General features: G+C 38.2%; 1 protein-coding gene across 1 annotated transcript; it reads right to left on the bottom strand.

Annotated features, from left to right (window-relative positions):
* Positions 1-17,211: 17,211 nt before the first annotated feature.
* On the bottom strand, positions 17,212-18,725 carry LOC131957330 (uncharacterized). The gene is made up of 2 exons (XM_059322062.1): positions 18,613-18,725; positions 17,212-17,950 (listed from the first exon to the last, which is right to left on the bottom strand). Exons 1-2 carry the CDS (start codon positions 18,723-18,725, stop codon positions 17,212-17,214), a joined length of 852 nt encoding a protein of 283 aa, XP_059178045.1.
* Positions 18,726-26,825: the final 8,100 nt, after the last annotated feature.

Raw genomic sequence — 26,825 nt, 5'->3', positions numbered from 1 at the left:
ATGTCTAGTCATTGTTGATAGGTACTAGATATATTCAAGCGATGGTTGGATGATGGCCTTAATGGAGAAGTTAGAGGGGTTTTAAAACAAAATAGCGCCAGACCTAGTCATTGTTGATAGGTACCAGACAGGAATATAATTATTGGTACTTTTTTGTTATCGTTTCGTGGAGGGGAGTGTTTCATGTTTAGGTGGTGTTATCATCTGCTTGTCAGCGGAGTTATTAGAGGTGGTGTCATAGAGGTGACGTAAGTGTTGTGAGTTGGGGCTGTCAGCAGTGGTGTCAGTGCTGTCAAAAGGTTGTCAGGGTAGGTCTGTGACGGATGTTAGGGTAATTAAAATGGAGGCGTGTTATCTTTATTTTGGGTTAGGTTTAGGCTAAAGTCAAGGATAGAGACAAAATTAGGGTCAGAGTATCGGCCTTGGACCAGAGTTATGTTGAGGGTTTCTTTAAAACTGCAATATCGGCGAACATAGAGGTGAAATCGGGTATGTTGTTAGCGTATGATTGAAAGGTGTTGTCAGTGGTATTGCCACTACGACGCTATTCAATGTGTCTAGTATGTCTTAAAAATGTAATATATAGAAGAGAGACGATTTTTACTGTTTTCTCATCGATCATATCTCTCTTGATATTTTTTACTCATTATTTAGCGACCACATCTCTTTCCCTTTTCTAATAGTACGTAGTCAGCCGCGTTATAACGAAGCAATACAACTACAAGTACACCGACTAAGAAATCATCGCGTTAATTAATTACTCGCGTTAATTAATTACTCCGATTAAAAATTTAAGAAACTTCAACGTCAAAGCATAAAATACACATTTACCCCCCCCCCCCCCCCCCAACCAAGTTACGCGACTTCTATTTACGTCAAGACAACCAAACGATGCCATGTACCCCAGACACGGTGTCGAAACATGCAAGTTATCACAGCAAGACGGAGGGGCTTCAGCAGTTCATTAGATTAAAGGTACGGAACTTAACGAGGTGTCAATTAGTGCAAGAGTTTGAACCACGGGGAGTTGAAAATTAAAGTGACAAAGGACAACATCGTTGATAGTGGTTTGGTGTCGTTAAATTACTAGCACGTATCCAGGTACAAGAGATTTTATGAAATGACGGTGTCTACAGCAGGTAACGTATAGGTAGTGCACATGACGTCGTAAGAAGACAGGTGTAACACAGGTACCTTGCAAAATGCCCTACGGATCAATAGGCCAATAAATATATAAGACGTCACAAGAAAAACGTCCATAAAAGACGTCAAAGATACACATCCAGTAAAGAAGTGACAGAAGAAATAATTTCCATCTCAATACAAAAGTGTAAACATATCTCAAGGTAAACAAAGGTGCATTACACGACATTAATAAATTCACCAGATAAACATCAACAACATCATTAGGTAAACATCAAAAACATCGACAGATAAACATCAATAATTTCAACAACATCACAACATAAGTATCAACAACATCACATCATACATAACAACAACATCACCGCGTAAACAAAATCACCAGATAAACAACAACATCATCAGATAAACAACAACAACATCAATAGACAAACATAAAAAATCCACAGCATCACCACATAAACACGAGCACACAAAACAACAACATCACCACATAAACACAATCACACAACAACATCACCAGACAAAGATCTACCCTGCCACAAGACACACGCTACTAGACCTGCCCCAGCCTTCGTGACGTATCTCCCCATCTACAGGGGGTGTCACTTGGATGCTGGTAATGTCTGGTATTTGATTGGATAAACAGTCATGCTAGGTACAGACACAGGGGTTCTCAAACCGCTGCATTCTCGACTTTTTTGATTGGATAAACAGTCATGCAAGGTACAGACACAAGGGGTCTCACAGAGGGTCTCAAACCGCTGCAGTCTCGACTTTTTTTGGGTTGGATAAATAGTCATGCAAGGTACAGACACAGGGGTTCTCACAAGGGGTCTCAAACCGCTGCAGTCTCGAAATTTTTGATTGGATAAATAGTCATGCAAGGTACAGACAAAACTGGTCCCAAACCGCTGCAGTTTTGAATTTTTACGATCTCAACTAAAAATCGATAACATTTTTTTATATATCTTTTAAAAAGTTTTTAAGAAATGCGATACAGTAGAAAACACGAAAATTATAAGTAATAATAATACTTTCCATAGGAAGAATTCAATGCGCTAAAACTCTAGGCTCTATTTATGTAGTAGTACGCTACATTTAAGTTGTCGAATGATACATAAATGGTGTTGAATGCTACAATTATAAATGCATTGATATGCTATAAATATTCTGACTTACGCCCGCCACTGAAGTTTAGGAAAGCATTTATCTCTTTGATTACACCATTACTAGAAAAGTAAAAAAATTATACCATAGTAGTTATTGATCTCTACCCCCCCCCCCCCCCCACACACACACACAAACACACACTATGTACACCACTTCAAAACTTTAAACTCAATAGAACTTGCTCCCATTCTTAATAATTAGACAATATATGCTTTCAATTTACTGCCATTTTAAGTCAAGTAAAAATACAACAAAATGAAAAAAAAAAAAAAAAAAAAAAAATTAAAAGCATATATTTAATGACGTAGCGAATAAAACATAACGCGGGGACATTTTGAGAACCCCTGATTTCTGTTGGCGAGATTTCCCCAGGGCCAGACGGAAATATTCCACCCTCTCCCTAAGAGCATCCATAGAGCCGGGAGTACGTCACGTCAAGGAATAGCGGCTTTGACAAGTGCATTTGCTTTCTATGACAACTGTGCCAATATAAAGGAGGAAACGAACGTCAAAGGTTCTAAAACTAACAGACAGTGGTAAATCAAAGTTAGATACAAAAATTTTCATGTATTTTGTTTTGTGTATTCTGATGGTATATTTGGGTGGATAAGGTAAACAGCATGACGGACGTTTAATGCAGGTATTTTTCTGCTCAAAGTTTGTAACATACGCAAAGAAATGTGTTAATAAATATGACTTAGTATCGTGCAATAAATATTCGAAAGCTAGGAAATTATTAGTTTAACTTCGCTGATTTGTTTTTGTTAGTGGTGAAGCATGAACAATGCAATAAAAGTACTATAATGAAAGTATTTCAGTGCGGTTGATAGCCTTAATAGAAACTGAAATATTATAAACATTCATAGAGGTGAAATATTATCTACATTCATAGAGGTGAAATATTATAAACATTCATAGAGGTGAAATATTATCTACATTCATAGAGGTGAAATATTATAAACATTCATAGAGGTGCAATCCAGATTTATTATTTAGAATTATTTTTGTACAGCTACAACGCCAGCTTGAAAGAACGACACTTTAATCCAACCATTATTACAGTACTAAGTAAAAGAAATATTTTAATTTACTTTTTTATTTTTTTTATTTTATTTCTTGGGGTGGGGGGGTGTGGGGGGGGGAGTTAAACAAAGCACGGAATTCAACAATAAAATAAAAACACTTTGCCATGTACAGCATACACACATTAAAATACTGGATACATTTTTTTAAATGTCTCTCTAAAATAAAAGTGTCGAAGAGCGAGGGCGCCAGAGAACAATGTAATCAATATCCAATTAGTTCTGGTGGAGCAGCTATCTCTGTCTGGCCGTTCCCCAACACTGGCTAACTAGTCCAATGAGCTGCTCGCTAACCGTCTTCTATAGGTGGGGGTGGGGGCAGGGTGATGGCAAAACTTGGACAGGAAGGATTTACGAAAAGGATAATATTACCAATTAAATCTTGACATTATGTCAATTAATTTTAACTTTCCAAGATAAAATGTCTCTAACTGTTATGTTCTCTAAAAGAAAAAATAAGTTATGTATTATTTATTTTTCCGGATTGAACAAACGTTTCAAGATTGAAGAAAAATCTTAAAACAATTATTTTTTTCCAAACATTTTATCAATTTCTTCAGTCAGTTGTTTAAAACGTTCCACAATTTCGTTTCACTACAGTCCCAATCACAAGATAGCAGCACCACACTAAGCCAAATCTATCAATTTATCGTCTACATCATTCACCCTACCACCGCCCCCCCCCCCCCCCCCAACATATTCACTATAGAATTCGCCAAGACAGACATTAGATTAACATTGCTGATATTACAAGCGGTACATTTGCCATTAGACAAAGAAATTGGCTGAATTCCATCTCAATATATATATATATATATATATATATATATATATATATATATATATATATATATATATATATATATATATATATATATATATATATATATGTGTGTGTGTGTGTGTGTGAGAGAGAGTGTGTGTGTGTAGATATCAAGCTATCAGATTGAGAACCCCTGACGTGGGCACATATCCTGAAACAAGACGAGCATTGGCACCACGAAATAAATACACAGCGTGCAGAAATGCCACCGCCGGTACCAGACGACACAAAGGGGAGAGCATACCACAACAGCGCAGGTGCAATATCTTTTTGTCAAATCGCTAGAGTTGTCTGCCGCTGATAGGGGGAACAAAATTTCTAACAAGTCCGATAACAAAAAAAAAATCAATGTATTGTTGTTACCCCTTCCTCCCTTAGTTTGGTTTTCTGTGAGTTGTGTCGAGGAAGATCTCGACAGGGGAAGTAAATCAGATGGCAAGGAGACTATCTTTAGACTGGAGATCAACATTAAGTACCACCCAAAATTCTACAGATAGCTCGTCGCTTTATCTTTTGTACACAACGTCAACAAGTCTTGATGAACAATCGTAATCTATATATATAATTCTCTTCTGGGAGACGCTAGAAAACAAGCTGTAAGCGCGCTCCCTACCAACCCACCCCTACATGGTCTGGTGAGCTGTGGTTCACGCTAAATGTTTACAAGCAGAGCCGGGTTTAGTGACGACTATTAGGGGCAGATAATTTAGTTTGAAACGATTTTAAACGTAGAGGGGGGGGGGGGGGTAACTAAGTGGAGTTGACTTTAACGGAGGGGGGGGGAAGGAGGGGGGTATCGTCCTTAACGAGCTACTTATAGTGTTTTAAAGAAATATTTTCAGTGGTAGCGTTGGTAGTGTCGAATTCACAAATTATGAATAACTGAAAAGTAGAAAAAACAACAACTAAATAGCGGCGTATGATATGCCGCGGGTCGGCTCTTTTACAATCAATCGTAAAAGAAAAAAAAACAGCCAACTTTATATTTCTTGCAGTCAAGCATCACTACATTATCAATTAACAGCTAACCATCACTACATTTTTAATTAACAGCCAACCCTTTATTACTAACGTGCACAAAATCATTGTGGACTAGAATTTGCAGGTCTAAATTCCCCTTTCACCATATAACAATGATATTTGCGTATTTTTTTTTAAATAGCAAAATTCAATCGCCACTGTTGCTAAGACATAAAAACAAAAAACAAAATATCGCGGTTAGAAAATTGCCTAGAAAACTTTAAATAATGTTAACTGTTTCCAGGAACCCATCAGAGCTGAGTCGACTAACACAAGTCTAAAAATTGATAATCTCCATTTTCAAGATAACCGGGGTACGGAAAGAGAAACACGATTAGAACCACTGAATTACGCCACCCTGTACAGCACTCCATATTTTGTTGCTGTAATGGAACAGCCTGTATCCATGACGTGCTGTGGTGACGCAAATACTTGGGACAGAACGACTAATGGTGTCTTGTTATCTATTACCATGCACTCAACAGTAACCATAACGATAACAATAATGCTCAATACATTGTTCAGTCCAATATCGTGTCGGGGTTCTCAGCTAAATCTAACGATGTTGGACCATTAAGAACTTAATTAAACAATCAGAATCTGACATAATTCAGTCTTCCTCTGATACACTAATTTAATTAAACAAACTTAACACCTACACACACAAAAACTAATTGAAATCCATTTGATTTTATCGCACGTACATATGGCCTTCTAAAAATACTCTCATTTTAAAATGGTACCGCCTATAGCGTAAATTTTAGTTATTTCTTTAAGACAAATACTGAATGAAAAATTACCAGAAGACTTCTCTTCTTGACGAACGCGAATAAAGCATATTTACAATGATGATAAAAATTACAAATAGACCAGAGTTAATTTATCTTCAAGTAAATTAATAAATAGACTAGAGTCAAATACCTTAAAATAGCATGCAACCGCGAAAAACAAATAGGCCTACTCATCAGTAACAATACGAAATTCAAGATTGAAATAAAATTTAAAATCTTAGCTTTTCGTCAACCACGAAGGATTTGTAAAAAAAATTCATAAAAAACGTTTTAATAACAAGCTTTTATGTAACGATGCACTAAAAAGTAGAAAATAAATTATAGACTACTATTTAAATAACTATAAAGAAAAGCGTGGGTCACTTTAGTATCTATTGGATACCTTTACTAATGTTAAGGAAGACACCCACGCTTTTCTTTATAGTTATTTAAATAGTAGTCTATAATTTATTTTCTACTTTTTAGTGCATCGTTACATAAAAGCTTGTTATTAAAACGTTTTTTATGAATTTTTTTTCAGTACTTTACATGTTTTATTTACAACAGAGTTACATGACTAAAAACCATTGCGCGCCTACTGAACATCACGTTCAGTAGGCGCGCAATGGTTTTTGAACGCAGCCATTACGTGATGGCGCTGCTATTGAAGGTGATGACGCGTGTGGTGTGGTTGGCTAGACATGCCTACTAATTCGGTCCAAATTTTAATTAATTCATAAAAAATTAATTAGGCATCCAATTAAGTCAAATTTAGTTTCAGATTGCATTGTCTTCATGTCTTGACCCACGTGCCAACTGTGAATCGTATCGGTCAAGTAGAACTGTCCGAATTTTCACTCCTGCGTTTCCGTCTAGACTGACGACTGACGACTGACGACAGAGGAAGTGAGTTAAATAAAAGCTTGTAAAAATGCTCACTTTCACAAAACGTCCGTATTGACCTCACCCCACACGACCAGCTAAAAATACCTCTCACGTGCATCCATATTTTTCTTATATCACACACCCCGGCCCCACCCCTCCCCCCTCTAGCTTAAAACCCAAGTTGAAAGGCCCCACCGTGAAACGGCGAACACCATGGTGACGGTTCTGATAAGGCGCGCTGATACGGAGCAGATGATGGTGCCGTTACTGGAACTGTCGGAAAGGTCGTCTGCTAGCAGAGCTGGATGGGAAAATGGAAGGGAATGGATAGTAGCCGGGGTCATCGGTGCAAACCCTGGGACAGAAATGTAATGGATGGGACATGAATGTAAACTTTGGGACATGAATGTAAACGGTGGGACTTGAATGAAAACTTTTGGACATGAATGTAAACTTTGGGACATGAATGTAATGGCTGGGACATGAATGTAATGGCTGGGACATGAATGTAATGGCTGGGACATGAATGTAAACTTTGGGACATGAATGTAATGGCTGGGACAGAAGTGTATTGGCTGGTACATGAATATAAACTTTGGGACATGAATGTAAACTTTGGGACATGAATGTAATGGATGGGACAGAAATGTAAACTTTGGGAGATGAGTTTAAACACAGGACATAAAAGTTTTTTAAAAAAGTCAAAAAGGTAAACTTTGGGCCATGACTGTAAACTATTGGTGTTAAATGTAAACTCTGCACCAAATTGCTAACATATAAAAATAAATTGCAATCTTTTCTATACATAAAATTTGAACATGTATGCCTTTAACTAAATTCTAACTAAATTAATTCTAATACTAAATTACAAGATGGCTGGTAAATAGGTCACCAACCAGTTCTATGGCTCATGCAGGTTTTATTGAGCCGTAGAAGTGGTTGGTGACCTACTTACCAGCTCTAAGTCTATACGCCTTCAAATCGTTTTTGATTTTTGGACTACAAAGAGCTTTAACGCAAGTGGGTTTAGTATATTTTATAAAGGCAATAACCTAGAAAATTCGCAATTTGCGAATACCTCTTTGCGGTAGCACGTCACGACTATGAACTTAAACTCCGCAGAAACCCCTTAAGATTCTAAAACATGATTTTCGCTGAGGCACCTAGGGGCGGGGGGGGGGGGGGGGTGTCTAAAACATTCCCACTGGCGTTACACAATAGTGGCACTAATTTTCACAACCCCCCCCCAACCAACCCCACACACACTGATTTTTGACTCGTCTCCGGAATTCGTGATTCGATTCTCTCTCCCCCTCGCGGGAATCCTCGATTGAATTCCGCGCCGCCCCGAAATTAAATTGTATCCAAATCAAAGGGAAGTAACTGCCCGGGAGATGGTGGATCACGCAAGCAGGAAATAGATTCAAATACCAAGGGGGAGTAATTACAAATGAGGAACTATAAACAAGAACAGGGCTCTAGTGGGTTGGAGCAGAACATTTTAAGATGGTGAGACAAATATTTGGAACTAGTATAGGACAAGGAGGGATTACATTTTTGGTATTCCTGTCAAATTTTGAGCAATTTCCGATGACCGGAAGTGGAACTTTACGTTATTTCCAATTTCTAAAAAAAAAAAACATAAGAACTTAAAAAATATATTCTATTAATATTTTTTTTAAAAGCAGCAGTTCATCAGTTTCTGTGACTTCGGCATTTGAAGGGATAGTGTGGTCAGCACTATGCCCAGTAGCCTTTACTTTCCCTATCGCGCTGGGTGGACTCAGGGACGCTCTACTGACTGGAACCCGGATTCCAACCCGAGACTTTCGGCCTAGCAATATATCGATCGCTCTACCGTTAGGCCACGCCGTTAGCGCGTATTTACGCCATATGTAACCTGTTACACACAAAATATGAAATAGATTTATCATAATCAACATACCTAGCTTATGTGCTACGTACAGCTTATTGAATGGGACGGGGTGGTCTAGCGGTAGAGAGCTGGACTGCTTACCCGGAAGTCTCGAGTTCGAATCCGGGTTCAAGTCAGTAGACCGTCCCTGAGTCCACCCAACTCTGATGGGTACCTAACTCTCGTTAGGGAGAGTAAAAGCGGCTGGGCATAGTGCTGACCACACTATCTCATTATATGCCGAGGTCACAGACACAAGTGAACTCTACTTCACTTGCCCCATAGACCGTCAGCATTTCGGCTAACAACAGCACCCCCCCCCCCCCCATCAAATCTAACACATTAGCAGATGAAATAAAATTCTTGGATGTAAGTATGAGAAGTGTATTGGCCGGACGGGTAATACGTTAAGAGAAGGGTGTACGATTGTTAACACTATTTTGGTTTAGCAAAGCTAGTGTTACCCATTAGAGCACCTAAATGACATAGGAAACAAGCAGACGCCATCACTTATGCCTCATTAGATTTAATTAGATCAAGAGGGAACTTTGATTTACTGTAGGAAAAAAAAAAAACACTCCCGAAGCCAAAGTGATGAAAAGATTTATATGTTAACATAAACTGAAAAAAGCTGCATTTAATTATCTCACGGAAATTCAAAACGTAAGACCTTTTTGTTCCGTAAAAATTTTTTAATTTACACTATTAAATTATTCATTACGGGGATATTTTTTATTGCACTCGTTGAAATAACAAATCATTAAATTGTCGAGATTATTTATTTGTTTGAAAACCCGGCTTTTAATCAAAAGTTAATCATCGCTTTCAGGAAAACAAAATTAAATAAGAAAAAAACATTGTTTACTCGACGTTATGACAGATAAATCTCAACGCGAATGTAATGGAACACTTAGAGGCATGGTTTAAAGGGGCATAACTTTAAGTGGCATAATTTTAATCAGCATTATTGCAAAGGGATATCATGGTAAACGGTCAGTAGCGTAGCGAGGGGGGGGGGGGGGACATATGTCCCCGGGCGCCGACCTCAGGGGGCGCCAAAATGGGTTGGAAAAATAAATTGAAAGGTTGAGGGGGGTGCAAATCGAAAGTTTGAGGGGGGGGGTGCAAATGGAAATCTCGAGGGGGGGTGCAAATCGAAAGTTTGAGGGGGGGGGGGTGCAAATCAAAATCTCGAGGGGGGGGGTGCAAATCGAAAAGTTTGTCCCCGGGCGCCGGGAAGGGTCGCTACGCCTCTGTAAAGGGTGGGGCTTGGATTTAAAAAGCGTTATTCTAAAAGGAATAATAATTCTAAGGGGCATAATTTTAATAAGCATTATTGCAAAGGGATATTATAGTAAGGGAAGGAGGGAGGGGGAGTAGATTTTAAAAGCGTCACTTTAAGGAATAAATTTAATAAGCGTTAATGCAAAGGAACATAATAGTATGGGAGGGGGTCATGGATTAAAAAAGAGTTATTCTAAGAGGCATACTAATTCTAAGGTGTTTATTTTTAAAAGGGTGTATGTTTAAAGGAAAATGCATTCGAAAGTCATTCGTATAAAGATATATTGAGCTGATGAGTATACATTCTGATAAAATAAATTCAGTGTAAAGACAGTAAAACGCGGTATTGTCCTGAGTGAATCATGAGTTCGTATCCCTGACTCTCGTGAGGGAAAGTAATGTCGGCCATACTATCCTTTCATATGCCGAGGTCGCAGAAACAGAAAAACTACTTCTTCAGCCCCACTGATCGCTGGGTAAGAAAGGGTGACGTTGCTCAAAAAAGATTTTCAAAACGTAATACAACCTTAACAGGGAATACAAGTCTACAGCCCATTGAAGTAACAACTACCTCTCAATTCAAAGCCCGTACATTACTTGTAATACCAAAAACACAACGGGCAAAATCTGCTAATACATTACAAAATATCCATTAAAAAAACTGGGAGTGATCTCCCCAAACTTCCAGTTATCAGAAATCGCTCAAAAGTCGATACGGATCTACGATTTGATAAAATACTTATATATGAAATTTCATCAACCTAGCTGTAACGGTACTCGAGTTATCGTGTTTACACACACACAGACACACATACAGACATACGGACAAGATTGCAAAACTATGTTTTTCCGACTCAGGGAGGTATAAAACGTCGAGATTTGCAAAAAATCTCGATTTTTTTTTTTGGCACGATTACAAGACTTTCTCTATACTTGGTATATACGAGAAAGTAAAAAATGAATTCTCCCATTCCCCATCAAAGCCTCATACCCATGTCTGTTCGTCTAGGCCCTATATCAGAAATAATATCTCACACGAACCCCATGTGCCTAGTGTCGAAAAAAACCCTGTCTATCTCAACGATCAATAGCATTACATTTATTGGGGTGGGGGGGGGGGGGGGGAGGGAGTTAGCCTCGCGCCTAACAAACACTTGGGATAAATAATTTAGGTGAAATTTAACCCAGTCGCTCGATAGCGTAGGAGGGATAAGCTTCGTTAAGGATAGTTTAACTTCCGGTGTACTGACTGTGGTAAAGTTTACTTGTTTAGTGTTTGTCTTGCGGTGAAAGTTATTACCAACTTACTGTAATTTGTTGACAGAGTTTCTTTCAGGCATCACTTCGGTGGGTGTAGGGGGTGAGGGTGCAAAGAAAGTCTACCGCCCCCCCCCCCCCCCCCACTCCCCCACCCTCCGAACGAAATGAAATTTATATAGAAAACGGGAACAGGGCATTTCCCCCCTGTCAATTACCCCCCGGACATTCCCCCCCCCCGACATTACCCCACGGAGTAATTACCCCCTGTCAATTACCCCCCCCCCCCCGCCCAGTAGGACATTACCCCCCCCCCTCCGGACAGGGTTAGAGTTAGGGTTAGGGTTAGGGTTAGAGTTAGGGTTAGGGATAGGGATAGGGATAGGGTTAGAGCTAGGTTTTGGGGCTAGGGTTAGGGTTAGGGTTAGGGCTAGGGTTAGGGTTAGGGTTAGGGCTAGAGTTAGAGAGGGTTAGAGCTAGGGTTAGGGTTAAGTTTAAACCAATGACTAGCGTTGGTTTTGGTTTTGTGTAAAGTTTTAGGCTAAGGTGGATGTTTAGGTTTTGGTCTTTTTCTTAAGGTTTGGATTAAAGTAGTATATAGGTATAGAATTCTAGTTAGAGTTAGGATTCTAACTTGAGAGGGGGGGGGGGTAATTCCCCGGGGGGGGTAATTGACAGGGGGGTAATTGCTCCGGGGGGTAAATACGGGGTGGAAATGTCCGGGGGGTAATTTCCAGGGGGGTAATGTCCTGTAGCCATAGAAAACATATACTTTTACCAGTGTCGGCATCCCCATCACCCCCCCCCCCGGAAAATTTAGTCAGCCCTCAGAAAATATCAAATACCCCCTTCCCTAGAAAAAAGTGAAAGAAACCCTGTTTATTGAAGTTTTTTTGTGTTATTTTTTTTCTGTTAAGTAATGTCGACTGTAAATCGAACAACCCACATTTTTATTCTCGAAAGAAAGCCAATTACAATTTGTGTTGTTAACGAAAACGAAGCTTTCCTTAGTTTGGACTTTTAGAGAAGTTAATTTCCAATTAATATAACTTGTAATTTAAACAAAAAAAAAATTCTAAATTCTTATTCTTCAATGCAAAACATGTTAACTTTATTTTGTTACTATAAATGAAAGTTATTTTTTCGGTCTGAGGCTAGAAACAAATCTTAAGAAAAAAGGTAACTTACCGTTAACATTTAAAAATGTTTAGCTCCCAAATCGTTAACTTGACAGACAAACTCGAGTTAAATTTCCGATGCTAAACATTTAAAGACTGTCGCATGGTACTCAAAGCTAAACGACCTTGACATACATACGCAGCTGCTAAAGTCGGAGCTGTGGAAAATTCTGAAGCCGGCGGGAGCTGTGAAGGACTCTAAAGCCGGAATCTGGATTACAGAAGAGCCGGGGTTGACGCTGAACACTAACCGACTCCCGTTTAACTTAAACCATCTCTCTAAAACAAGATTAGAAAACGTGTTATCTTGAGTGGCGACCCACGGATATGAAGATTCAGAGAAGGATATTAAAGAGATGGTATTAGAGATGGGTTTTATCGATTTGGTTAGTCATCGTGTCTGAATTATGCAATGATGCTCGAGTTACAAAGCCGTTCTACTTTGTGTGTAATATTAAACCTGGTAAGAACTAAAATCGTTGATGTACACTAGTGTTGTGGGAGAGTGTGCAAGGAGTGTAGAAAAAAAAGAATGGTAGAATCGCTTTCTTATTCGAAAAAAAATAGTTAACTAAACGTGTTACCATCCCTCGTAAAACAAAGGCATCACTATTTTCTCACAACGTCAAATGTATCACCATCTGTCACATCAACAAACGTATCACCATCTCCTACATCACCATCTCTTACATCCCATATCACATCACCAAACGTACCACCATTCCACATTACCAAACATTTCACCATCATATCACCAAAAGTATCACCATCTCACACCACCAAAAGTATCACCATCATATCCCCAAAAGTATCACCACCTTTAACACAACACAGTTATCCCTCACCAATTGGAGCAGCTCACCCTCCATCTTAGTATGCAGCACCACATCCCCTCCCAGCCGCTGTTTATGACCGATCTTACGATGCACATATAAATAACATAAAACAAGAAACCAATCAATCACGTAATACTCTCCCAGACTCCAACCCCCACCACCCCCTCACACAACACTTTTGAGACGTGCCCCCACCCTACCCACCCCCATTACACACAATCTTTTCCCACCCCACAGAATAAAACCACATAATTACCATTGCATTCATTTTGTTTCTAGTCGTATAGATATAGCGTCAAAATCTGCCTCCCATGGAGCCGGTTCCTGTTTTAAGACATCCTAAACACCCGCCCAGAGAGTGAAACTGTTACTCACCGTAACGCGCCTTTAACTCGACTACACTATGTTTAAATATGCATTTATCAAAGGAAAAAACTCGTTTTTAGAATTACTGGTGCGTACGGTGGTTCTTATTCCTAAAATAAATTTAGTTCCAATACAAATTCTAAAAACTAGCAATAACTCTAACTATAACTTTAGCTATAATTCTAGTCATTACTCTAGCATAAACCTAGATACAAATCCATCCAAAAACTCAAGCCAAACCATAGCCACAAACCTACCCAATACTGTAGCCAAATCTCTAACCCTAGATACAATCCTAGCTATAAATCTAGTCAAACAACATCCACAACCCTAGCCATAACTCTAGCTAAAACCCTAGCCATAGCTCTAGCTACAACTCTAGCCATAACTGTAGCCTAACCCTAGCCATAACTCTAGCTAAAACCCTAGCCGTAACTCTAGCTAAAACCCTAGCCCAGGGGTCGGCAACCTTTTGCTAGGCAAGAGACAAAAGTTACAATTTACAAACTTTCCCAGTTTTTAAAGAGCCACAACATTTTTAGTTCAATATTCGGTATTTGATTAGGATTAGGTAAATAAAGTTGATTTGTTATTTAAAATAAATAGCTCTAAATATAGAAATAATTTTTATTCATGTAAAAACATAGACATGTTTCGCCAGAATAGTAAAATTAGTAATCAAATAATATTATTCTATGACTATCTCAATTTACTTTAGAAGCTGTTAATTTTTTATTTTTTTTTTATTTTTTTTATTTTTTACGGACATCACCGGTTCAGGAGGTGTCTCTCATTAGCCAGTTAGGCCTCAAGACGGCAAACTCCGACTAACTGGCTTGGATATTGGTTTGAATAACTTGCATCGTTCGCTTTTATCCTTTGGTTCTCACCAGGCTTATCTTCCATCCCACTAAACGCAGGGTAAAGTCGTACCCTACCATCCAGTAAAAATGAAATTATATAACTATTAATATTTGTGCAAGGAGCTGGAGAGCCGCATCTGGACGTCAAAAGAGCCGCATGCGGCTCGCGAGCCGCAGGTTGCCGACCCCTGCTATAGCACTATCCCTACCCAAGTTAGAAGCTAATAACTAAAACACTATGCCACTCAAGTCAAATTAATGCACACTGACACATACAAAAATGCTTTCTGAATTAAATAACTACTTTTGAAAATATTCGAAAGTAGTAAATAAAATATGCACTTCGGTAGTAGAAAGCATGGAACCACTGCCACGGGGCTGACCACATCACAGTTGTGAGAAAGTAGATCTATAAATTTTTTGAGAAACCAACCGCCTATAGGAGAATATTGATTAAATATAAGGAATTTATTTTATTAACGCGAAGTTATCTTACATAGTTATGAGTTTCTTAATTTAATTAAAAATATTTTTTCTATTAATATCAATACATTTTAAAGGCAGACAAAATGTTTACATAACATTTATTAATACTTATAGAAAAGTAAACAAAATCAACAAGGATTTACATGAGTTTTATATTTCAACTGGGGTATTGGTTTATTTATTAATTTGATAACATAGTTTAAAGTTGTTTCCCTTATTTGTTTGGAACTAAAATATTGGAAGAAACAAAAAGAAACCAATATAATACAGATCTATCAAGTTGCAACATTGCTGTGGTGTATAGAAGAATTAAGATTTATGTTTACGAGAAAAGAGCGGAGCATTGTAAGAAAGGTTAATTTATTTTACTATATTGAAGGTAGACCTACTTTCCTAAAATAAAGAAGCTACATATTTGAAACTATGTGATTTTTTCAACTTGTTAAACAATAGTAAACTCGCGACATTTCTTTTAGAGCTGTCCAGTTGTACAGTGAAACATGCATGTTGTTCTGGGCATCCAAATCGTCTAACTTGCTCTTGAGATATGTGAGCTTACCGCTCCACAAATGTGTGGTTTTCAAATCTAGCAATTTAATTTGAAGCGAACCAGCATCAATTCCAAATCTCTTTTAATTTTGTGTTGAGAGAATCTACTTTGACTGTGAAGGTCAGAGTACTTGCATTTCTTTTGAATTGCTCAAATATCTCAGTGAACCCATCCTTCATTTTGTTTATAGTAATGCTGAAGTGATTCATGTTAATAGTAGTGTTGGGTTGTTCATATTTTTTTTTTCAGATTTTTTAAAATAAAGTAATTTACCTCTCTCCGGGTCTTCAACAAAATGAAGTAAATTTTTTTTCGAAACAATCATCTAAATAGGAAGTTAATTGAAATAGGGCGTAACTAAATATTCTAATATTCTAATAGGATAGCGAGTGTTTATTATTTTATCGTTCATTGCCGAGTATTGCAGAACAATATTTGTATGTGTTTTAAAAATAAAATAAAATAATTGTTAATATTTGTGCATGGAGCTGAAGAGCCGCATCACGACATCAAAAGAGCCGCATGCGGCTCGCGAGCCGCAGGTTGCCGACCCCTGCCCTAGCCATAACTCTAGCCTCTAGTCAAGCTATTACTGTAAACTAACCATAGCTTCAACCCTAGCCATATCCCTAGTCAAAACCCCAAGCATGACCTTGACCCTGGTGATTACAGAGAACGTGTGCGGCCCTCGCGAGTAATTACGGTATCGCTATATTATTGCATGTCACATACTAGTTTTATGACCCGTTAAAACGGGGTCAACACAACCCAGCACACGAACGATAACACGGGTAGTGCTTAGCAAAAAAAAAAAAAAAAAAAAAAAACTTCGACCCTGTTTTAACCCCTTTCACACCCCTTTTAATTCCCTCACACCGTTTAGATTTTGTTTGTTTTTATTTCATTTTATTTGTATTTAATTTTTATTTATTTTTTAAATTTTACTTATTTACGAAAATCTGCTCATAAAAAAAAAATGTCCGATCCTGTTTTAACCCCTTTTACTGCATTTATAAAAAAAATTCCCTCACACCGTTTAGAATTTATTTGTATTTTATGTTTATTTTATGTTGAACACGTGTTCTGTTTTATAATAACCTTCTATTAAAAGGGTTATTGTGTGGTAGATATTAAGCGAGCCTTGCTTAACATGCAGGGGTCGCCACGTGTAAACATCAAACTAACGACATCTTTGAAAATAAAAACTGACGCGGGTGGATCATTTTAAGCTGATGTAGTTTCAAGTGTGTGGAGGGTTGAGGTAGGGTCATAGCATAGACAGCTGACTACATGAAACTTGCCTGTGATACAGGTGCTATTTTTAAAAAAAGAGCATAAAAAATGTTATACACTAGAATAAGCTAGGTAGGTTACGCAGCTTCAAAGTCGCAACAATTGTAGCCCATTTTAAAGATGTATATATGGTAGGGTTTATTAAAATTCGAACTTCAGTAGAGAGTGGTGTGAGTGGGGGGGGGGGGGGGGCGGGGGGGGGGGGGGGGGTAGGTACTTTGTGACGAAATGTTATTTTTTTTCCTTATCAAGTATTTTTTTAATAAAAACATATTATATATTATAACTCAAGGCATTAGAGTATTAGCTTTACGAAGTTGCAAACATCCAGTTATGATATCATTAGGTAATAAATGGACCCTCCTGTACTCGTCTGAATTAGCATACCGCATTTTTGTGCGTGGGTCTGTATATTTGGCCTCAAGCCCTGAAATGTCTGAATACTTTTTAGCAGGTCGAAAAGATGGAGGCGCATCAATTGAACCATAAGTGACATCATCTGGTCCCCACTGCAGCGCCCTCTCTGCTGCAACTATTTGCTTCAGATTTTTCCACACCCTTGTCCTTTTATTTCCAGCAATGCCTTTACTAGAATGAACAAAATTAGAATCTTTAAAAACAAATGCGGAGCTGGGTCTATCTGACTCAGTTATATCTTCAGTTACTACATGGCCACCTGGGACCGTGACAGTTGTCTGTATAGTTGCCAAGGAATCATTTAAACTATCTGATGTATGTGTGACATCCTCATTGGAGGTAGTCACATCAACTGTCACAACTATCTCTTCAGCTATTTCAGCTTCATCCACATCTGCTATTGTCAAATTTTCTCCATCGTCCACATCTGCTACTGTCAAACTTTCTACATCATCCACATTTGTTATCAAATTTTCTCCATCATCAACATATGCTACTGTCACAGTTTCTCCATCCTCTTGTTCTGGTTCTAGCAATTTAGGCACCAATTGACTGTTTAGCTTTTTTCTTTTAGAAGAAAATGATAACAGTGATGAGCGCGAAGTAGAACTTATTTACCTATTGAGGAGACAAATGCTCGTCAAGAGTATATAAAGACGTAAGCTTGATTTGTGAATGGTTTCTCGAGTTATGTTTATTTTTTTCATTTTTGGCTTTTATAATATTAATTTTGAAAACATTGATTTTTTTACTATACGATTGTTTAGTATGTCGTATTTAAATAATAATTCAGGGAATGAATTGCCATTAAATGTACATAGTACAGAACTATTTAAATGAGCTTCATGGGCACCCCTATTTTAAAGAAGGGCAGTAAGTCATGGATGTAGTGTGAACGTTTACCTACCTTTCTTGTAGATTTTAAAATATTTTTCTACGCAACAGTGTGTGATAGTAACTGTAGAACAATCTCTGCTATAGTTGACTTGACCTGTTTTTTTTTTTTTTTTACAAAACCACTTTCAAGATGCATGCAGTTCCGCCCCTGATAGAGCGACCTACGGAATTATTTTAATTCAATTAATACGTAAAAAGTCATCGATTTCGTCTAAGGTATTATTCAGGTCTCTTATATAAATCAGTTCTATTATTTACGTATTTCTACAGAATCAAGACCGATTCAAACAATACTGAATTTTAATATTGTTTATTTTTACGGTTCCGATCGCATCAACTTCCATGCGCAGCATCAACGTGCGCAGCAGCATCACTTAGCGCAGCCTCGGAACGCGCTGAACTCTCGGCCCAGTTCACACGCCGGCAGTGAATCAAGGGACAGCACTCTCTCGGCACAGCTCCTTGACAAACTCGTCTTATCTCCCATATTAATTTACTCATCTCGCCTGCTTACCGCCCCTTTCCTTCCCACAATGAAAAAACTTCACACAAACTTGTTGAAACAAATATATTTTTTTTCCCTCTCTCTCTTTCTCCGACTGTGGGAAAAATTTCTCTCCACCCTACGTGTTGTTTACAAGCCGGTCGCGCCTGTCCCATGATTCCTTGCCTCTAATGTTAACACTCCAGTCTAAAACTCTTCCGGGGATGTTCCAAAGAAAAAAAAAAAAAAAAAAAAAAAAACTCACGGGGAACAGAATGAAATAAAACTACAGACCTGAGAAGGAGGGGGGGGGGGGGGGGGTGAGTTTGCCCGGGGATCGACCGTACATCTGGCAACACTGCCGGCAGCCCAGAGTTTCGAACGTGACAAGACGCATTTTCAAAATGTGACATGGGCATGTGGGGAATTAATGGGGTGTGGTGGGTATGTGGTGGGGGTGGGGGGCGGAGGGTGATGGAGCAAAGAGTGTGATTCTAAAAGTATATATATATATATATATATATATATATATATATATATATATATATATATATATATATATATATATATATATATATATATATATATATATATATATATATATATATATATATATATATATATATATATATATTGGTAAAAATAAACACATAGAAGTCTAGAAGTCAGGGGTGGGTGGAGGGGTTTTGTACAACAAGCCGGCTGTATAAAAATAGACATATTTTGGTTAAGTGAGATCCACGCCAGGTCATGTTTTGACAAAGTTAATTTGACCGGACGGTCAGGTGGTGACGTAGGTGGCGAATGTTGGACGGCCAGGTAATGACACGGGTAGAGAATGATGGACGGCCAGATGGTGGCGAATGTTGGACGGCTAGGTGGTGAATGTTGGACGGCCAGATGACGACACGGGTGGTGAATGTTGGACGGCCGTGTTGTGACGTGTCCTTATCTAGACGGCCGAGTGTGACTTCTTGTATTTATTTATTTTTTTCCCTCCTACACGGCCACTCCGCGTCTTTTAATTAGGCCTAGATTTTTAGAAGACTCTACTCACGTGCCGGGGGCGATAGGTGCTTAAGAGGCTGGAGCTCATTATAGAGTTCAGAGAGGAGGTTTTACAGGCCTCTGACATAAAGTCCCATAAAGCCATAACAATGTAGTCTTTTTAAAAAGGGGGTGTTAACAAATATAACTTGATAATTTTAAAGCTAACCTTATCACTAGCGCAAATCATGATAGATGTTCTAGCATAGCCTTAACACTATGTATGACCCTAACTCTAATGACATTATAATACTCTTGATGACGTAACAAGATTAAATCTTTAAATTGCCAGTTGAGATACTTATAGTAGAGAAATTTAGTACTATATGGTTACTATGATAACTGTAATTACGAATACGTTTATGTAGCCATTTTGGTTACTGTCAAAACAACTATGTTTAGTATTATGCGGTCATTAAAGTAACTGACCATACGATTCTGTTAAATATTATGTTTTCTGTATAGCGAACTGCTAATAAGATGTCTAGATGTGAAAACATGACTAGCGCATTACCCCTTTACCTCCATTAAAACAAGTGGATGCTTTAAATGCTAACAGAAGATAAATACATATATTTGGTTAGGTTCGAACATGTAACAAACAAGACCGAACCGTGCGCTCTATCGCTAGACTATTAACACCCAAAAGCAGAAAGCGATGCTGGATAAAATAGACAACACTGACGCAGTCAACAAACGATGAGCGGACGTCAAGAGGACTATATTGTTAATTAAGATCGTGTAAAGAGATTCTCATTCACTTTAGGGTAGGTCGGTATAGACTAGAGAACATTTCACGACACATGAGTGGTCATGTCTCACCACAGGATGAGAGAAGTCAAACTCTACCTACATGAAATGTGTTGGTTAAAGATTGATTCAAACTGTATTAAACAATACAACAGGATTAAAGGCCCGCGGTCAGAAATGAAATAAGTAAAATATACGATGTATTTGTTTTTTATAAATGCATACCAGATTTTTTTAAAATATCTGCATTAATATATTCTGCTTTTTAAAAAAAATGTAATTACAATAACTAATTTCAAAACCGCTTTTGAAAAAATGAATGCAATAAAAATATTAACGCTTTGTAACTCAACTTCATTTTTTTCAGGAATTCATTAAGATGCAATGATTTCTTATCAACAGTAATTTCATACTTACTACTTTGGAAAAAAAAAACACCTCAATTACAAAAAAAAAAAATCGTTAATCTACACGGAGTCATAAAAAGAGTTGTTAAATAAAAATAAATATAATTAATTACCTTTTCACTTTTTTTTTTAAATTACACTGTGATTAAAGAATGTAATTTGCCTTGGTCCATAAACAAACGTAATTTAAGACTTACGATACAAGAAAAGAAATCAGTAATCTACAACTACTCAGTAATCTACACATTACTCAGTAATCTACACAATTACTCAGTAATCTACACAATTACTCAGTAATCTACACAATTACTCAATAATCTACACAATTACTCAGTAATCTACACAACAACTCAGTAATCTACACAACAGCTCACTGGTCTAAACAATTACTCAGTAATATACACAATTACTCAATAATCTACACAATTACTCAGTAATCTACACAATTACTCAGTAATCTACACAATTACTCAGTAATCTACACAATTACTCAGTAATCTACACAATTACTCAGTAATCTACACAACAACTCAGTAATCTACACAACAACTCAGTAATCTACACAATTACTCAGTAATCTACACAATTACTCAGTAATCTACACAATTACTCAGTAATCTACACAACTACTCAGTAATCTACACAACTACTCAGTAATCTACACAACAGCTCAGTATTCTACACAATTACTCAGTAATCTACACAATATCCCGTACAGAATTCCTGTCCCAACGATACCGAGACCAACCTAGACTAGGACCAATAACAGCGCGACACGTTTTATAAGCGGTTCCAGAAATTCCCACAGAATCTCCTTGACGGCGGTCCCGCCGGTACGGTAGACACTCCACGTGCGACCCCCCGGGCCTCGCGCGCGCTCCGCCATAATGCGCACAGACGTACATTAAAAACTTAGACACGGCGCTCGAACGTCGCGAGCGGGCGGCTCCTTTAGACGTGAGCACCGACAGGCAAATTGGTCGGACATCGGGATATACGTACATCTACGTCTGATGAGCATGCGTGTGAGTGCTCATATCACCCACGTGCATACATAAAAAGCGTATATCTATATATAAATCTAAATATAGATATATATATATATATATATTAATATCTGTCTATATCTATCTATAAATTAATCTATGCATATATCCATATTCCTATCTGTATCATTATCCGTATCCGTATCTATATCTATACATGTGTCTGTAGGTATACACATTATATATATATATATATATATATATATATATATATATATATATATATTAGAATACGTGTATGCATATCCTGACAAGCAGTCAATTTAATGATAATTACCAACCAGCAAAGAAACCCGTGTCCAAACAAGCACGCATTTGAACACACTAGCCACAGCACTCCATACACTCCTGGGTGCTAGTGCCTCACAGCTAACCCGCACACAGACACCCCAGACGGACACTCCATAAATAGATTTATAATAACCTGTTGTCACCATGTAGTGAAGCTTCATGTGTCACCGTCAGGTACATAACACAAGTACCCTAACAAGGAATTCGCCATTGTTAACAACATTGTCACGGAAATTAGCCCTCATCTGCGCGTGACGGTTTGTTTTTCTTGTCTGAAATTAGTCAGCGTGAGCCTGCTGTATCTACCCCAAACTGTGAGCACGACTAACTCTCGCCTTATAACAATACTCACAATATTGGTCAGTCAGTGGTAAGAGACAGTGTGTAATTAAGGCTGGCTGGTTCAATAATATCATGACAGATACAGACACTGCTGTTTTGTTTAAAGGAAGCGGGGGAGGAAGATAATGAAAAAGAAACACTGCGTCATCCCACACGATAACTACCCGGAAAGAGCGACTGAAGTCAAGCAACGCAAAACAACGATACAAACCTACTCATAGCGAGGGGGGGGGGGGGGGGCTGGGGGTGCGGACCGCACCGGGTGACACTATTTAGGGGGGTGACACCAAGGCAAAAAATAGTAAAATATATAGAGAAAAATTTGAGGGGTGGTGCAAATCGAAACTTTGAGGGGGGGGGGGTGCAAATCGAAAGTTCGAGGGGGGATGGAAATCGAAAGTTTGAGGGGGGGGGGGATGCAAATCGAATACTGAAAGTTTGTCCCCGGGAAGAGTCGCTACGCCTCTGAGGGGGTGACACCATTAAGTGCCGCACCGGGTGACACCCGACCTCGCTACGCCACTGCATCACACGCAATAAAGTACATCTCTACACGCGAATAAAGCCACTAAGTAATAAATAACACAAACAGACACACACGCACATAAATATATATATATATATATATATATATATATATATATATATATATATATATATATATATATATATATATATATACATATATATATATATACATATATATATATATATATATACATATATATATATACATATATATATATATATATATATACATATATATATATATATATATATATATATATATATATATATATATATATATATATATATATATATATATATATATATATATATATATATATATATATATATATATATATATATATATATATATATATATATACCAAGGCACACCAGTCACAAACTACATACACACACACATACAACTAACGACAAACCCATACACGCACATACGTACATATACCAAAGCACATCAGTCAATAACCCCCCACACACAAACACACACTCACACATACATATGCACAAACGACACGTGCCACACAAACTACACATTCATACATACATACATACACGAAGACACACGAGCCACTCCTTTACGCAAGCATTTATAATCACCCTGCACTAACCAAGACAAGACTAATTAAGAAACAAAATACACTCGGCCGTAATTGCCTTACATAATATATGACTAATAAATTGCCCTGTAAAAAAAGCCCCGCAGCAATAAAACAGCGCTACAAAAACTATTACAAACGCAGAAACAACAAGCAACTCGTAGGAAACACGACATAAAACGGATGTCAAGCCAAGATTAGGAAGATAACAATTTTTATTGAAATCCCAATTACTAATTACACTGTAAAACTATCTCGTTTTATCTGAAGAGTAACGATAAAAATATATTTCCTCGTATTTCGCGAGGGATAAAAAAATATAAGCAATGAAAATAAGTTTGACTTAGCGAGAGAAGGAAATCGATTCTCGGTGTTTGCAGCGTCTAGCAGGGCTGGGTATAAATCTGGCGGTAATTATAAGATGGTTTTCTTTATTCGATGAGGATATTCTATAGAATTGGGTGGGGGAGACAGTGGTTCTAGGGCTGTGGTTCTGTGACACAAGTACCGAATGACGGGATGTCTGTTAGGTGTGGTATTGGAATCTGTGATGTATGTGCCTGCAGTGTCATTGTACTTTGTCATATTTTTTTGTTTTTTTTTTACCTGTGGTCGCCTGACATGGTTACCTTACCTTTGGTCCATTTACACGATCGCCTTACGTGCGGTACCCTAAAAAGACCACCTTACATGTGCTCAACACATGGACATCTATATTTGATCCATTTACATGTGGCTCTCTTCTCTTACATGTAGTCCACTTACATGGTCGACTTACATGGTCGCATTATATGAGTACACTTACATGGTTGCCTATATGGGCTTCACTTCCGTGATCCTCTTACATGCGGTCCTGGTCCCCTTACAAATGTCCCCCTTACATCAGCTCCACTTACAAGGTCCCCTTACAAATGTCCCCCTTACATGTGCTCCACTTACAAGGTCCCCTTACAAATGTCCCCCTTACATGTGCTCCACTTACAAGGTCCCCTTACAAATGTCCCCCTTACATGTGCTCCACTTACAAGGTCCCCTTACAAATGTCCCCCTTACATGTGCTCCACTTACAAGGTCCCCTTACAAATGTCCCCCTTACATGTGCTCCACTTACAAGGTCCCCTTACAAATGCCCCCCTTACATGTATGCATTAATGCGACCTGTTGTGCCATTACTCGCATATCCTGATCTATGGTGTACCTACACACGTGATGCTAAGTCAAGCCAAAACGCGAGAACCACAAATAAAAGAGTCAACATGCCATAGTGAGCAATGTTAAATTGTGAAATTATTATATTTGAAGAAATCCATTCAGATGGTACAATTAAAAAAAAACTATGAAAAAGATCAATTATCTTTTTGTCGATAAGGTATTGACATGTTCGTGTCAGTGTCCTTCACTACTGAAGCGACCTTTGAACTTCATTCGAAATGTGACACATGCATGACACAGTCAACACAAACACACGCAACACGTGACCGGACGGGGGGATCGACGCGCTGGGGGTCATAAGTCACAAAATACGGGAAGGTCACACTGCCAGCAAAGTGAGGAGGGGGGGGGGGGGAGTAGAGAAATGGGGGGGGGGGGGAGGATGTCGTGTCACCCAGAGAGGAGAAAACATCCAAATAACGAGGGGGTGAGTCACACGCCTCGAGGTCTTATCCATACCGCGCCATTTTCTGGCTTCACGTTTATGGCAGTCTGTTGTATGGTATTTAAAGTGGAGGAATTAGGAATGTGCTTTTCATGTATGTATGTATATAATAGTATATATATATATATATATATATATATATATATATATATATATATATATATATATATATATATATATATATATATATATATATATATATATATATACGGAACCATGCGTGTTGTTACTACTAAAATGGGTAACGAAAAGCAGATTGCAATCAGTCTTGTGAATGCGGTTGTTAAACAATAACACGTAAGGCATCCTATGTCTTAATTAACGACTGTATATCGGTATTGATGCTGACCACATGGTCGGAGACACTGACCGCTCCTCACAAAAAGTTGCAAGCACGACATACGGTAAATAAAAAAAGACAAAAATATTTGCCAATAACCTTTTTAAAGCGAATGTAGCCATTTAACAAAAAAAAAAAAAAAAAAAAAAAAAAAAAACAACGTTAACACTACGGTAATCAATCTACGTAATGTTATAAATAACACCCAGGGGACAAAACGCAATCAAATAAAGGGAGGATAATTCTATATAAATAATTTTATACCCCATCTCTGGTAAGCAAAACATGAACATGTCGGCTTGACCTTTAATTAGGCAACCCCCGTCACCCCCCCCCCCTCCCCCATCTCAGGTTTTAATCCTCCCAGGCGGCCTGAATCCCATCGCAGCGCCCGTCTACGGACTGGGCTCTAATTTAGTTTACTCCCCCACACACCCCTCTCCACCTCACACACACACCAAAATGTGTGAGTCACTGTTGCGTTCATCCATCACTTCCAACCTCTCAATTCCAGGATTTCCTCCCCCCCCCCCCCCCTCTCCTCCGACCCCCCGGCCCACTTGGTATCAAAGACATGCATATAACCTGACAAATGGAAAACATTTTCCTGTGTATTATTGGTGGGTGGTGTGGGGGTAGGGGGGGGGGGCGGTGAATCGTGGGTGGAATGTTGAGGGTGCTTTTAATTAACAACGTCTCCTCCCAACCCTCAACCCTCACATAAAACCGCTATAGGAATCTAGTCTATGACGTAATATTTTCACCTACTCCCGTTCAACTGGTAACCTGCTTGGAATTTTTTTTAAATATTACAGAACACTAAACGACACTTGTTGTTAATTTTGTCGTTAAACTAAAAAAAAAAAGTATAAAACTGACTATAAAATTAATTATGCGGTGGCTGTGTTGACCTAAGCAAGTTCTATTGATCACAGACCAGGAAATGAACTCGAGACATTCAAGTTCGCGATCAACTGCTCTAATAGTCGACCGCGTTGTTTCCATCGATATCACGTGGTAACTAATTAAAACCACGGAATTAAATGCGCAAATGTACAACAAATCTCTGCTCGGTGACATTGAAAACGCTTTCAGGCACTGG

This window comes from Physella acuta, unplaced genomic scaffold (genome assembly GCF_028476545.2).
Source record: "Physella acuta isolate Inbredline_101_S28 unplaced genomic scaffold, ASM2847654v3 ptg001232l, whole genome shotgun sequence".
In the NCBI taxonomy this organism is placed as follows: Eukaryota; Metazoa; Mollusca; class Gastropoda; family Physidae; genus Physella; species Physella acuta.
The sequence above is the reverse complement of the archived record's forward strand: the minus strand, read 5'-3'. Positions and strand labels throughout refer to the sequence as shown.

What these genes read in the sequence shown, in the direction of transcription:
- LOC131957330 (XM_059322062.1), bottom strand. Translation starts at nt 18,725, where the DNA reads ATGGGAGATAAGACGAGTTTGTCAAGGAGCTGTGCCGAGAGAGTGCTG. An exon ending in GCGTTCCGAGGCTGCGCTAA is followed by an intron (nt 17,951 to 18,612) that starts GTGATGCTGCTG and finishes TAGGTAAATAAG; the next exon opens with TTCTACTTCGCGCTCATCAC.